At 48.0% G+C, this 12,948-nt stretch overlaps 3 protein-coding genes across 3 annotated transcripts; 2 read left to right on the top strand and 1 right to left on the bottom strand.

Annotated features, from left to right (window-relative positions):
* Window positions 1-66: 66 nt before the first annotated feature.
* Window positions 67-7,825, top strand: LOC311366726 (uncharacterized protein; the record flags this gene model as incomplete). The annotated part of the gene is given in 9 exon segments (XM_084485522.1): window positions 67-112; window positions 195-595; window positions 1,034-1,130; window positions 2,695-3,310; window positions 3,365-3,524; window positions 3,526-3,689; window positions 4,406-4,614; window positions 5,734-5,831; window positions 6,160-7,825. Coding segments are annotated over 9 exon segments (1,794 nt in total). The 3' UTR covers window positions 6,163-7,825.
* A 121-nt stretch (window positions 7,826-7,946) lies between these two features.
* On the bottom strand, window positions 7,947-9,090 carry coa3a (cytochrome C oxidase assembly factor 3a). The gene is made up of 2 exons (XM_084485667.1): window positions 8,867-9,090; window positions 7,947-8,618 (listed from the first exon to the last, which is right to left on the bottom strand). Exons 1-2 carry the CDS (start codon window positions 9,060-9,062, stop codon window positions 8,515-8,517), a joined length of 300 nt encoding a protein of 99 aa, XP_084341793.1. The 5' UTR covers window positions 9,063-9,090; the 3' UTR covers window positions 7,947-8,514.
* Window positions 9,091-9,482: 392 nt separating this feature from the next.
* Window positions 9,483-12,454, top strand: cntd1 (cyclin N-terminal domain containing 1; the record flags this gene model as incomplete). Its single annotated transcript, XM_084485477.1, has 7 exons — window positions 9,483-9,651; window positions 10,286-10,361; window positions 10,503-10,674; window positions 10,825-10,987; window positions 11,113-11,257; window positions 11,465-11,561; window positions 12,341-12,454. The coding sequence occupies 7 exons, from the start codon at window positions 9,483-9,485 to the stop codon at window positions 12,452-12,454; spliced, it is 936 nt and encodes a 311-aa protein (XP_084341603.1).
* Between the last annotated feature and the right edge of the window lie 494 nt (window positions 12,455-12,948).

Below are 12,948 nucleotides of genomic sequence, written 5' to 3'. Positions count from 1 at the left end.
CCGGGGTACCACCCGCAGCTAGCCCAGCACCCCCACCCCCACCCCCACCCCCACCCCCACCCCCACATGGCCTCGCCCCCGCAGTCGGGCTTCCCTCGGGCTACGCGCCGCAGTACCCCTCCCCCCCCCCGACGGAGGGCCACTACCCCGGGGAGGGGGGGGACGTCTTCTCCAGCCCCGAGGCCCAGTACCAGGGGGACGGGGGGGCGGGTGGGTACCCCCACGGCGGCGGGGGGTTCCCCGGCTGGACAAGCCCGGCCTCGCCCCCGACCAGCTCCTCCTCGCCCTCCTCGCCCCCCCCGCCGCCGGGCCCCCCAGGAGCCTCTGGTGGGGCAGGAGGGCCCGCGCGGGGGGGGGTGGACTCCACCCTGACGGCTCCGCCCCCGGGGCGCCGGTCCGGGAGGACCTGGTGGGAGGCACGGGGCGTCTCCACATCCACGAGGACCACCCTTACTCCGCACCGCCGCCGCCGCCCCAGGTCCAGGTCCAGGTCCAGGTCCAGTCCCAGAGCTCCAGCTCCAGGTCCAGCTCTGGCTCGGGGCCGCGGTCCTCCTCTGATCTGTCCCCCTCCCCCCCGGAGAGCCCTGAGAGCACGGTGAGTCACGGCGCGCCGCGGCGCCGCCGCCCACCAGACCGTCTATTGATTGGACGCATTTGATGAGCGATGAGTTGTCCTCGTCGGCCTTGCATTCACATAACGTTTCGGAAACGCAGACGTATGGTTGTCCTCGCTTTGTTTGGTATCAATAAACGCTTGTATACACTTTGATTTATTTTTACTAATACTACTAGTACTATTACTGGTTGCTCATCGGTTTGAGCAAATGTAGGGTCGAGGTTTCATTAAAGACACGCGCCACACACACAACATAGACAACCAAGGTGGGAATACTAAAAGCATACATCAACCTACAGCAAAAATATATCAAATGAAAAAATGGATTCAGATTAAAACGTAAACATGTTAACATATATGCATGCCGAGGACGTCCTTGCACAGGATCAGAACTCATTCTCCTTCCCTCTGGATCAGTTGTCGGCCCTCAGCCCCCAACGTCACCCCCCGGTGCCCCAGATGAAGGCCGGTCCTCCCCGACCCGCAGCCCCCTCCACGGACCCTCCTGCTGCTGGTAAGCCCCCCCCCCCCCCCCCCTCTCCTCTCCTCTCCAATGCGCTCACGTTGCCCTTGTGTGTGTTCGACGCACGCTGGTTCATGTAAACAAGCGTACGCGACACACACTCATTAGCCCCGGGGCTACGAGGAGCTGGAAAATGACTGATGATTATTTTGGCTCACACCCCCAAACAAACATGCACATGGTCCACCGACATAAACACACGTTTACACATATACACACACACTGGTGCGCGCACGTGCGCACACGGGCAGCCTGACACGTGGCCATGCACGCGGAACAACACACTCGTAAAAACCGCACAAGCGCCCCGTTTGTATGCAAGTGAAGTTTACTGTTCGCCTAACACGACGTGACGACTCTGTTGGGGCCATGCTGTCATATTCTCGGCTACGCCGTCGCAAAATTGCCGCCTGTATCCTCTGTCTGCTTTTCCATTTTACCCTCTTGGCGCCGAGATAGTGGTGTGTCCTGATGGCCGTGCCTCTGGAGCCGTTGCGTAACCCTGTGTCTGGACTCAGTGTTCCACTGAACAAGGGACACAAGTGTAGGTGCGATGACAGCCCCTCCCACCGGGCCCGGCCAATCAGAGGGCAGTGTTGCTTGTTAAAGACTTCCCCACATCATCCCCCCCCCCTCCTCCACCCTCCTCCACCCTAGTCCACACCTGCCTGTGTTTATGCCACACTACAGAACCCTCTCTGTTTCGAGGTCTAAACGGGTGTTAGCAGTGTTTTTGCGTCCTGTGAGGACATCTAGTGGACAGACACGAGAAGTACAGGATTTCAACTTAACCCCAACCTTGAAATACCTGCAAGGGGAGTGCAGGGGATTTGGAGCAATTTCCTGTTTTCGGTGCACTTATCGAATGTGGGCAAAACACAGCCGATGTTTCCTTTGTGAAGGCACAACAACCCCGTGGTGTCCGTAGAATAGAAATGTGTATTAAAAGAATTGACCAAAAGGGAACCAAGGTGACCTTTTCAAGGACTGTTTGACTGTGTTAACCTGATTGTTATGGATCATCAGTTTAGTTTAGTAGCCCTGATCAGAACTGGAGCAGCATGGACTCCCCACACTTCAGTTGACCCTAAAATGCACACAGGGATGGTCAGTCTTCATCTATAGATTAACTAATCAGCATATCTTCACTCATCTATAATCACTCGTAGTCAAACTGTGTCTACTAGGACGGCCCATTTCCATTGGTCATTCCAAACTGATCTGTTCAGAGAACAGTCACACAATCACACAGATTGATCGGTGTGTGTATACACACACGCACACACACACACACACATACACAAACGCATTATTGCCCATACATCTATATAAGTACCACCTACTTCCTAGTAAGAGGTCATTATTGGCACGATGGTCAGGACAACAGGGCTCCGACGACATGGTAACGTGGCTATGAACCTTGTTCTATTCGCTGTATCACTTCAAGGATCCGACGTCAGCCACGGTCCAGCAGGAAGGAGAACCACGTGATATGAGGACACAGTAGTGTTGCTAATGGTCCTCCTCCTCTTCGTCTCCTCTCTCCTCTCTGCAGAACGCCGGGCCGGGCCGGTGACCGTGGGCCGCTTCCAGGTGACTCCCAGCATCGAGACCGTCGTCACGGCAGCGGCCCCTCCGGCCAGACCGCCGACGGGCCCCGGGGCCCGACCTGCTACGGTCCCAGGGGCCCGACCTGCTACGGTCCCAGGGGCCCGACCCGCTACGGTCCCGGGGGCCAGAACCGCTACGGTCCCAGGGGCCAGACCCTCTACGGTCCCGGGGGCCCGACCCTCTACGGTCCCGGGGGCCCGACCCTCTACGGTCCCAGGGGCCAGACCCGCTACGGTCCCGGGGGCCAGAACCGCTACGGGCCCTGGGGCCCGACCTGCTACGGTCCCAGGGGTCAGACCCCCTACGGTCCCAGGGGCCCGACCCAGGACGGTGGCCCCCCGGGGCCCGACCCAGGCCCTAGGAGGAGGCAGCTCCAGCAGCAGCTCGTCAGAGAGCAGCACCGAGGAGCAGGGCGGCTCGGAGACCAGCCTGGGCACCTCCCTCACCATGTCCCCTCCCCAGCCCTGCCCCCACAGACCCCCCACCCAGGACGCCCCGCCGGACGGCCGCGCCGCCGCCGCCGCCACCGCCGCCCCGGAGCACGGCAAGGCCAACGCCGTGTACCACAACGACGAGGAGGACGAGGAGGAGGACGCGGGGGGGGGAGGAGGGGGGAGGCCCGCCAAGGAGGCCAACAAGGAGCGGCCGAGGGCGACGCAGGCGGGGAGTGGCAGGAGGCGGAGCCGCAAGCGGACGTGCAGCCTGAGCCTGCTGGGCACGTCGGCGGACAGCGGGCTCTCGGTGACGGCGGCGGACGCGGAGGGGGGGGGGCGGGGGCCGGCTGTGGGACGGGGGCTCGGGGAGCCCCCAGTACACCAACGCCCTGCACCACCTGTGGACCATGACGTACAGCCGCAGCAGCGCGCCCTACGTCAGCAGCGACGACACGGAGAGCAGCGAGAGCGAGATGCTGGAGGAGCTGCAGGAGCTGCGGGAGAAGTGAGCGCGCACGGCCCCACGCACGCGCACGCACGCACGCGCACGCACGCACGCACACGGGCGCACGCTCACAGTGGGTCATTAGTCATGTGGCGGTATTGTACTGTCAATCAGTTTTTACAAGCGAAAGCTTTCTAATGCTTATCACGTTAACGTTCCCCTTAAACAAAGATCATTACTTTCATATTCCTAATGATGATTGATTTCAACAAGGGAGTTGTACTCGAACGCTCTCTTTTCTCGAGTGTACTTATGCTAATATACTAGTAGGCAATATATCCAGCTCTCGTTAAAAGCAGGGCACATATTACGTGTATATATATATATATATATATATATATATGTGTGTATATATAATGAACTCTGTAAACTGAACGGGCGTCATAGCTGTGTGTATACGCTCAATATACAACCGTTGGGAACCAATCAGATCGCTTGATTTAAGCCACCCGTTTTATAAATATATATATGTATATGTATAACCTGTGATTTATATATATATATATATATATATAAATCTCAGGTTATACGGAGAGATAGAGAGAAGCAGGTATATATATATATATATATATATATATATATATATTCGGAGTAGAGATTATTCATTGATTATAGTGCATGGATGTTTTGTGAACGAGTCCTCAGACAGGACGCCGTCCTCATCCCCCCCCTCTCTTCTCTCTCTTGTCCCCCCCCCCCCCCCCACACACACACAGACACCTGTCGGAGGTGCAGACCCTGCAGGCAGCCCAGAAGAGGGAGATCGAGGAGCTGTACGCCAAGATGGGGAAGGTGCCCCCGCTGGGCATCGTGTCCCCCGCCGCCATGCTGTCCAACCGCCAGCGCCGGCTGTCCAAGAGCGGCGGCGGTGTGGCGCCCTCGCGCCGCAACAGCCTCCAGCGCGTGGACATGGGCCCGCTCCAGGGTGAGCCGGCGTCCCCCGTTTAGAAGGAAAGCCTCAGAACCACTGATTGGATGTGGAACCGCGGTGCAGTGTGGGTTACGTTGTGCAGCCAATGGACTGATCCTGGTTCAGAGTTAGTCTCAGGGGCGCCCCCGGTGGTTCACTGGGTAGAGGGCGCGCCACTAAAGCCCCCCGTCCTCACCACAGCGACCGGGGGGGGGGGGGATTCCTGCCCGTGGTCCTTTGCTGCATGTCCTCCCCTCTATCTCTCATGTCCTCCCCTCTATCTCTCATGTCCTCCCCTCTATCTCTCATGTCCTCCCCTCTATCTCTCATGTCCTCCCCTCTATCTCTCATGTCCTCCCCTCTATCTCCCATGTCTTCCTGTCTTATTCACTCTGCAATAAAAAGGATAAAACCTTCAAAAACAAATCTTCCAAAAAATAATATTAAAAAATAAATAATAAAAAAGTTAGTCTTAAGTGTAGAATTTTTAAAAACGTGGGATAAGATTTAAATATACTATTTTGCCCTCTATGGGTTAAACACATGTTGTTGCATGACTAACCGGTTATGAGCCGTTTTAGGTGACCAGGTTAGTCAATCAAAACCTTCTGGCTACAATGTACCGTACGTTGATAGTGGGCGGAGTGGACCAGCTCAAACGTTTACATCAACAAGATAGTTGCACACACAACCACACACACTATGTGTTTGAAATGTAGATAGACGGAACCGTCCCATTGTAAAACATGCAGCGCTGCTTTTCCCTCTCGGCTTGAGAAGCCAAGTCAATCAAGTCAGTTTTATTTGTATATGACTTTATAGTCCCAGGTTAGAGTCTCAAAGGTGTTCATAGGCCCACATTATGCCCCCCCCCCCCTAACTCTAAAGCCCTCTTAGTGCAAAGAAACACAAGAAATAAAAACCGAGACCCACTTGTGAAGAATACTATGGTTTATATGACCTCTCTACATAATAACTCACCTTTTCCTACACCCTTCTACCGTTAAACGACGCATTGTAAATGTATTTTTCCCTGGTGTTCTAGGAGTGTGAGGAACTCTGGAGATTTTGCAGATTCATCGTTGTGACATCAGGGACGCGTTCCTAACGCGATGCTGTGTTTTGTTCCCTCAGGCATCATCAGGAGGAACTCCCTGGGCGGCGGCAGCAGCAGCAGCTCCCAGGACAAACCAAGCAAAGGTGTGACCTTCGCCACGGACATCAGTAGAATGGTGAGAGAACCTCCATGTTGTCAAACACTCTGCGCGGGCCGTACTATTTGGCAAACCAGGCACTTGCCTGGAGCCCCAGGCCCCATAGAAGGCCTTTTGGGGCCCCCAAAATGCCCTCTTTATATTTTTTCCCCATATCTATTGTTTTTATAAAAATCCCGTCATAATATCAGTGTCGGGATGTCCAATTACTCACACAATCACTTGACGGTCTCCCTGTTAACGCGCGAAGCAATCATGCAACTTCGCAACATTTTTCACTGGTTTTCTATTTAGGACCGGAGCTAAATGGGAATATTAACATGTTTTTTCTCTTCTCCTTCCCCAGTAAGAACCTTCAGCCCAGCAAGCGTTCCCATCTGGACTACCTCATCCGAGTAATGACCGCAGAGGTCAAACCGCTCGCTCTCAATCAGTTCACTGACACCAGAAAAAGATTTCTGTCATTTCTGAAGACAATACAAGTCCTCACACACAAGGCACTGTCAGCAGGCATCATCTCCACAATCTCTACATCTTATTTATACAGGAACCAAAGCACCTAGATTGGGGGCCGGTGAATTAATTGCAAAGTTGGCTATCAACTACCTTCTAAACTATTCACGTGGTTATCTCAAGACTTGGACCAAACAAAAAACAAAGAAGAAAAAAAGAGCTGATCTCATGTGAATTTGTTTTAAACTGATTGCTGAAACGTTGGTTCAATTCCATTTTTGTGTTTTGTGAAGATGGGGAGATCAAAGCTTCTGTATTATTAAGCAAACTCGATTTAATTTTAAAGTGCTAATTTCTTCTTTGTTTCTGTCTCACTGCCGTTACTCTCTGCGGACATTTGACTGACCTTGGTAAAGGTCTGGGATAATGAAAGGAGACGTGCTGCAGTCTATTTACGAGAAAGTGCTTTCTGAGTGTGGCCTCGGTGGACAACGATATTATTTGATTAGTAAATGCCTTTGTGATGCTGAAAAGAGATTGTAAATTTCAATCGAATTAGACGTTGATCACATGTATTTCGAAAGCTTTATTATGCGTTAACTAGTTTAAAAGGTATTTGTGGGGATATTTTATCAAGCACAAGGGGTTCAGGCTAATGAGGCTTGGCTAGGATTCTGAAATATGTACTCGCAGCAGACTTTTGTTAAGAGGTCTTGCGAGACCGTCCTGTTCCTGTGAGTTCCCCTCGTGTTCCTCTCTGCAGATCATGATGTGATCTGTTGAGCGAGTCAACACCCAGTCGAGATGTTGACAATCAGCACTCTGAAAGTGTGTGCTTAACCGTGTCAGTTTCCTCAGTTATACTTCTAAATTAACAGAACATAGTATAGCTGTAGTTAGATCAAATAGAACACGTTAGATGGCAATAAAAGAAGAATGGACATTTAAAAAATAGAGATGGAACAAATGTTTTAATTGTTTTTATTTTATTTTATTTGGGATTAGACCGCTGGCCTTCCCCTTGTATGTATATTTTTGCATTATTTTTAATATTTTTGCTTACAGCTTATGAGTAAACTAAAGACCTTTTCAAATATATATTTCTTGCGAAAGCAAAATCAACTGACTTGTTGCCTGATAGATTAAGCACCTTTTGCACTTTAGTCCGCTCTATTTGCTCTTAGACGTGTACAATAATATGGGACAACAAATTGTAACAAAGTGTACTGGTTTGTTTCATCTTTTCCTCTCGGGGGGTCTTTTCTTCTTCTGTTCACAGAGAACTAAATTATATTATTCCAAATGGATTAAACAAAATGATGTGTATACTTCCACTATATGAACTGCAATCCCAAGGTTAAAGTTTGCTAGTATTTTGTTGTATATAGAGATTATTCAAAGCTGTGAACCTCTAGCCGTTGCCTTGGTTACATGAAACACTCCCCTCCCTCCAGATATCTGTTTTAAGATTTCCGTAATATATTCAAAGAGAACCTAATGCATCTCTACATTTTTAAATGTAAATATTGAATTGTATCTCTTTAATGCTGCTGTCCTTTCAGGCTGAATCTGTGCCTTTCTTTTGCGATGTCTTATTTTATATCGTAACCCTTGACATTTTGGAGGCTGGATCAAGCTCCGTGAATTATATTTTGAGAAATTGAATAAATGCAATTGCAATTACAGTCTTGTTTGTTTCTTTTTATCTTGAAATTCATGATGTTATCATGGGGTGTTTCCAGGTTACAATTTTATCCGATACGATAATTAGGTTGCAACGACAAATAAAAAACAAACAAACATGGAAATAATGTTATATTTAACAGTTGTTTAACAACTGTTGTCGACGCATCCCTGGGGCCACTTTGAGGCCTCATGTATATTATTATTATCTGCTTAACTAATCTCAGATCAATGCATGACGTATGTTTCTTCATCTAAGGTCTTCGCGTTGGTTCATTTTGAGTTGCATACAGCAGCAGTTACTCTCAGACAGTGATGCCGAGGCTCATCGATTAGTCATTTCACGATTAGACACATTTAATCGAACACATTAATCAATCAACATACCACCGGTGGATTCAGTTTGGCAACATAACACCGCAACACCCTATACAATAAGGATAGAAAAGTCCGTAAGCGCCTCAGAAATGCCAGTCGGGGGATACAGTGCAGCCATGTCCATTCATTGCTCTTCCTCAGGTTCAGCTGCAGCTGAGATCCGAGGCGTCGCGGCAAGAGACGATGCTCAGTTTGCCCCGGTCTTGGGTTCCCTCTGTCTTGCAAGATTGGCCGCTTGATCTAAATCATCCATTATCCGCTCCTGGGACACCGAGTAAAACGTGTAGCCGTCTAGAACACCAAGTTAAGGTCAATGCATTGAATTGACACACGGAGCTGACATGTTTTAAGGCACGATTAGACAAGACAACACGATTACGCATGGGGCAGTAATCGACAAGCAGGCAACATGTCAACCTTTTTTATAACCCACTTGTCTCCTGATCATGAACCTGCACGAATAATGACAGAATAAACACCTTAAACGTAAACACCTGCGACACAGTTACATGATTAACCTTGTTGAGCAGGAAGGATACAGATGCCCAGCACCAGGGCTCCGATGGTCAGTCCCGTCACCACGTTGCGCGTCCGGAGCGTCCCCACCTTCTTCTTCCACTGTTGGAGCTCTACTTGTCTGATGAAGTGCATGTGCTCGTTGGAAAGGTTCTCCTTCATGGGGTCTATTCTGGTCGCGTAGGGCGCAGAAGACTCTTTGGGTGTCTTGTCAGCCATTTTTTGGACATGGAGTGCAAGGTTGGTTCCTATCGTCTGTTGGTGTAACCTGCTTCCGCTGAGTTTTAGACAAAAAAGATGGACGTACTCCGCCCAGCTAGGAACTGATGTGTTTATCCGGATGGTTTGGAGATCTTGTTCATTTCGTAAGGAACAGGTACCCAGAAGGCATTGCGCGTGGATGAAACACGTCGGTGCATCCCTCTTATAAGTCCCCACACAACTTTGGTTCCTATTATATATCCGTTAAAAAATGGTCCAATGTCGCCACCACCCGGACAATTTGCGTGTCTGCTCCGACTTAGTTTAATTACGTTTGTTTGATTGACGCACATTATAAACGCTAAACCAAAATTGTTCGATTGTACGACAGTCCAGGTTTGTATTGCATTTACTTAGAAGTTATTAGTGGGTGTCCAAATGGCGAAGAGGTTCCTGTGCCCCCTGGGGCCGACCCATCGCCTCCAGTTCGGGAGCGCCTCTCCGGAACTCCTGTTGGAGACGCTCGTCAGTCTGAACCACAGCAACAAGGACGAGCTCAGCCGCCTGGAGCCGTGCAGCGGGCACTTTAAACACAACGCACTCATCGGTAAGAGGGACTTCAGTTTGTTAGGTATGTGTACACTTGTGTGTACAATTGTATCGACATAAAACAAATGTATTTGTTTTTTTTACAAAACATATATACAGTATATATATATATATATATATATATATATATATGTATTGAAAGGTTATAATGAAAAACAATGTACAGTATAATAAGTATGCACGTCGGGTAAGTGCTTTGTATTCAAGTCTAGCCCTGCGGCTCCACGTAGTAGTCTATAAGGGTCCGCTACACAACACATCCACAGTTCAATTGCCCATTTTCTCATCCAAAAGCAAACGTTGTTGTTATTCATCGTGCTTCGTATCAGTTATTTCTTTCCAGAGCAACCAAGAGGAAATTCAATTAGAAGTTTGTGAACTCAAACTTAGAGCAAACAGGCTTGCTATTGCATAACTATTCAATTCAGATTCACGCCATCAACACCCCCTGCCCCAAATCTCGGGATTCAATTGTATCAGATGTCATTATAAATACGAATTACCATAATTTCTTTACCATTCGTTTGTCTGCCCTCACTGAACAAGTCCCTATTGTTATTTCCCATTCAGCGGACTACATATGTATAGTTCTATCTGTACCAGCCTGTTTATTTTCTCTCTGTGCTCCTCAGAATGCATCTTCCAGATGACCCAGGAGCTGAGGCTGGATCCTCTGGTTGGATACTGTGCCATTGAAATACTTGAAAGGTAAGGTTACACCACCGCCGGGTTAAGCCATCGTCATCATGAGGAATCATCGTCATGATTGACTCTCATGTCATTTGAATGACTCTGATTCAAGTGATGAATGTTTTGAATGACTGCTTCACAAACCGACCATGTCCATAGGTTCATGGTGAAGCACCTTAAAGACATGTTCACCGCAAACACTCCCTGCGGTGCTGTAGCTGTTCTGCCCAGCAACTGCCAGGACCTGGCGTTTGACAAGCTGAAAGTGAAATTTACCCTCACAGTCTTTTCCTGTGTCCAGATTGCAAGCAAACTGTGGTTGCACAGTGATGTAAGTTTCACTCACAAAACCTTGCCTCCATATCACCCCTATGATCCATCAACTTCAAAGGTCCCCTTCTCCCAAAGAGTTTTCTTCAAAGGAGAATAAACCGGACGAATGTTTTCAGATTGTATTTTTTTGGCGGTTTCTTTCCGAAAGATTGTCGACAACAACCAGGCGGTGCAGTTTCTCCACTCGATGGGCCACACCGTCTCCAAGAAGGCTCTCATGGAATCTGAACTCCAGATCCTTAAAGGTCTCGACTTCAAGCTGAATGTTCCCAACCCACTGACATATGTTGAAATACTACTAGAGGTACTTGGTAAGTCATCCAAAACCAAAATGTCTTCCATAGTTGTTTTCTTTTTTTACCAGGCCACAACAACCTAAAACTCACATTTTATCCATTTAATAATCGTTAACGTTGGCCCTGTTTCTCTCCTGTAGGACACAATGAGCCGTCAACACCCATGGAACAGCTATATGGTCTTTGTAGCCATGTGCTCCGGTTTGTCAGTCTCCAGAGGACTGCCATCTATGAGTCTTTGCTCAAGGTCACCACGCAGTGCTACAACCCATCCCCAGAACAGAGGTGACACCAGTGTCCTGGTTTCCTATCTTGTTGGATGCTTGAGGGGGAAATTGTAAACATACGCTATACGGATTGTATGCATGTTTGTCGGTTGACTTTGTCTTCTGGTGGGTTTTTGTGACGGTCCGATTTAATGGTAGTATTTTGAATTTTTAATGACACTCTAATCATTCCCACCTGTGACTCAAATAACACATTTGTTTCCAGAGAGAAGTTCTTAACGGTGACTGAAGATTGCATGCTACTCGGTGTTGGAGTCATCACTGTGGCCGCAGTCATTTGGAACAGCGACCAATGGGAACAGGTGAGCCGTGGGTGCATTCGGATTACTCTCACACCGTTAGCGATTTAAACCAGAACTATTGCGTGTTGCCTTTGAAAGAAGGCAGCGTGCAGAAGCCGGGAAAGCTTTCGTAGTAATATTCATAAGGTTTGTGATGGTTTCTATCTTTTGGTATTGTTTTTCGTTAGTGTTTCTAATGTTGTTTTTGTGGGATTGCAGTGTGAGTGGGGGGTCACATGGTTACGGGTGGTGAAACTCCTAGTGAATATTAGGTACCTGTCCACCTGTGTGCGTGGAAGAAGATGATTTTATTCATTACATTTGATCGCTGTGATTATTTTGATTTTCATTTCTGCGGGTTCTAATAAGTGGATACTTTTTCATTCATTAATTTTACTTAAACGTATCTTTTGGACCTCATCTAATCTCTTTTGGTAGCTTATCAGGGAGCCAACCAGGACTGACCTCACCCCTGACCTTTATTTTGCTTCCTGTGGTTTGCTATGCCTATTGCATGTCCAGTTCATGTGTACCCTTGCTCCATGCGTGAAATGAAAGCATTACATGTGAAAGCCATAATTTATTTAGGTACCAGAAAGTTCTAACTAGCATATAAAGTAGGCAGTAAAGATGCATTACATGAATATATTGATGGCTTTGTTGTTGCTCTATTCAAATGTATGCATGCATGTCTGCATATGCTATGTACATGCATTTTTAAACATTTTAGTAGTGGAGTGTGAACCAGGCTATGCTGTCTGCGTGTGTTGCGTTAACTCTTTGGTCTTCATGGCTGTCAGGTGGTGGAGGACCTGAGTCACATCACAGGGATCTCTCAGAGGAGCATCTGGGATTTCTCTCAAGTGACCCTGGAGCAAATTACCAAAACCAGCTCTCCTGTTTTATCAACCTGAGCTGTTACGCTGGTCACACAAACACACACACACATAACTACACATGCACAGTATTTCTGTTCTTGGTTGTTTTGTTTTTGACTCATTAAAATACAGAGTAGGTTATATTGTTTGCACTTGCCCAGACAGTGGGGTGGATGTGTTGACTAAAGAACTAATTACAAAGTCGTTTTAAGGACCCTTGAGTTTGTGAACTAGCACATACCAAAGTGTTTTATGAATAGTACTGTTTAACAAAGTAATTCATTTAAACGGCATCGTCATAAACATTTAGTGCAATTTCATTTAAAGTTTAGACATTTTCAGTTTCAACCTACAATCAGCAATTTCTGCTCGCCCTACATTGGTTTGATGGAGTCTCATGGTTCTCATGTATTAGTTTGACTACTTGCCATGCATGAGAATCATGATACTCAATCAAAACACAATTTAATCAAAACAAAGTGGGCTGAGACAAAATTGCTGATTGCAGCTTTTAAACCCAACTTCATGTT

Source organism: Micromesistius poutassou, assembly GCF_964030765.1.
Source record: "Micromesistius poutassou genome assembly, chromosome: 21".
Classification (NCBI taxonomy): Eukaryota; Metazoa; Chordata; class Actinopteri; order Gadiformes; family Gadidae; genus Micromesistius; species Micromesistius poutassou.
This window is presented reverse-complemented; position numbering and strand designations above follow the sequence as displayed.

Bases quoted from the DNA above. Each gene is read 5' to 3' on its own strand.
- coa3a (XM_084485667.1), bottom strand. From the start codon at position 9,062: ATGGCTGACAAGACACCCAAAGAGTCTTCTGCGCCCTACGCGACCAGA. The intron at 8,619-8,866 runs GTATCCTTCCTG...TTGGTGTTCTAG, and splicing joins AGCCCTGGTGCTGGGCATCT to ACGGCTACACGTTTTACTCG.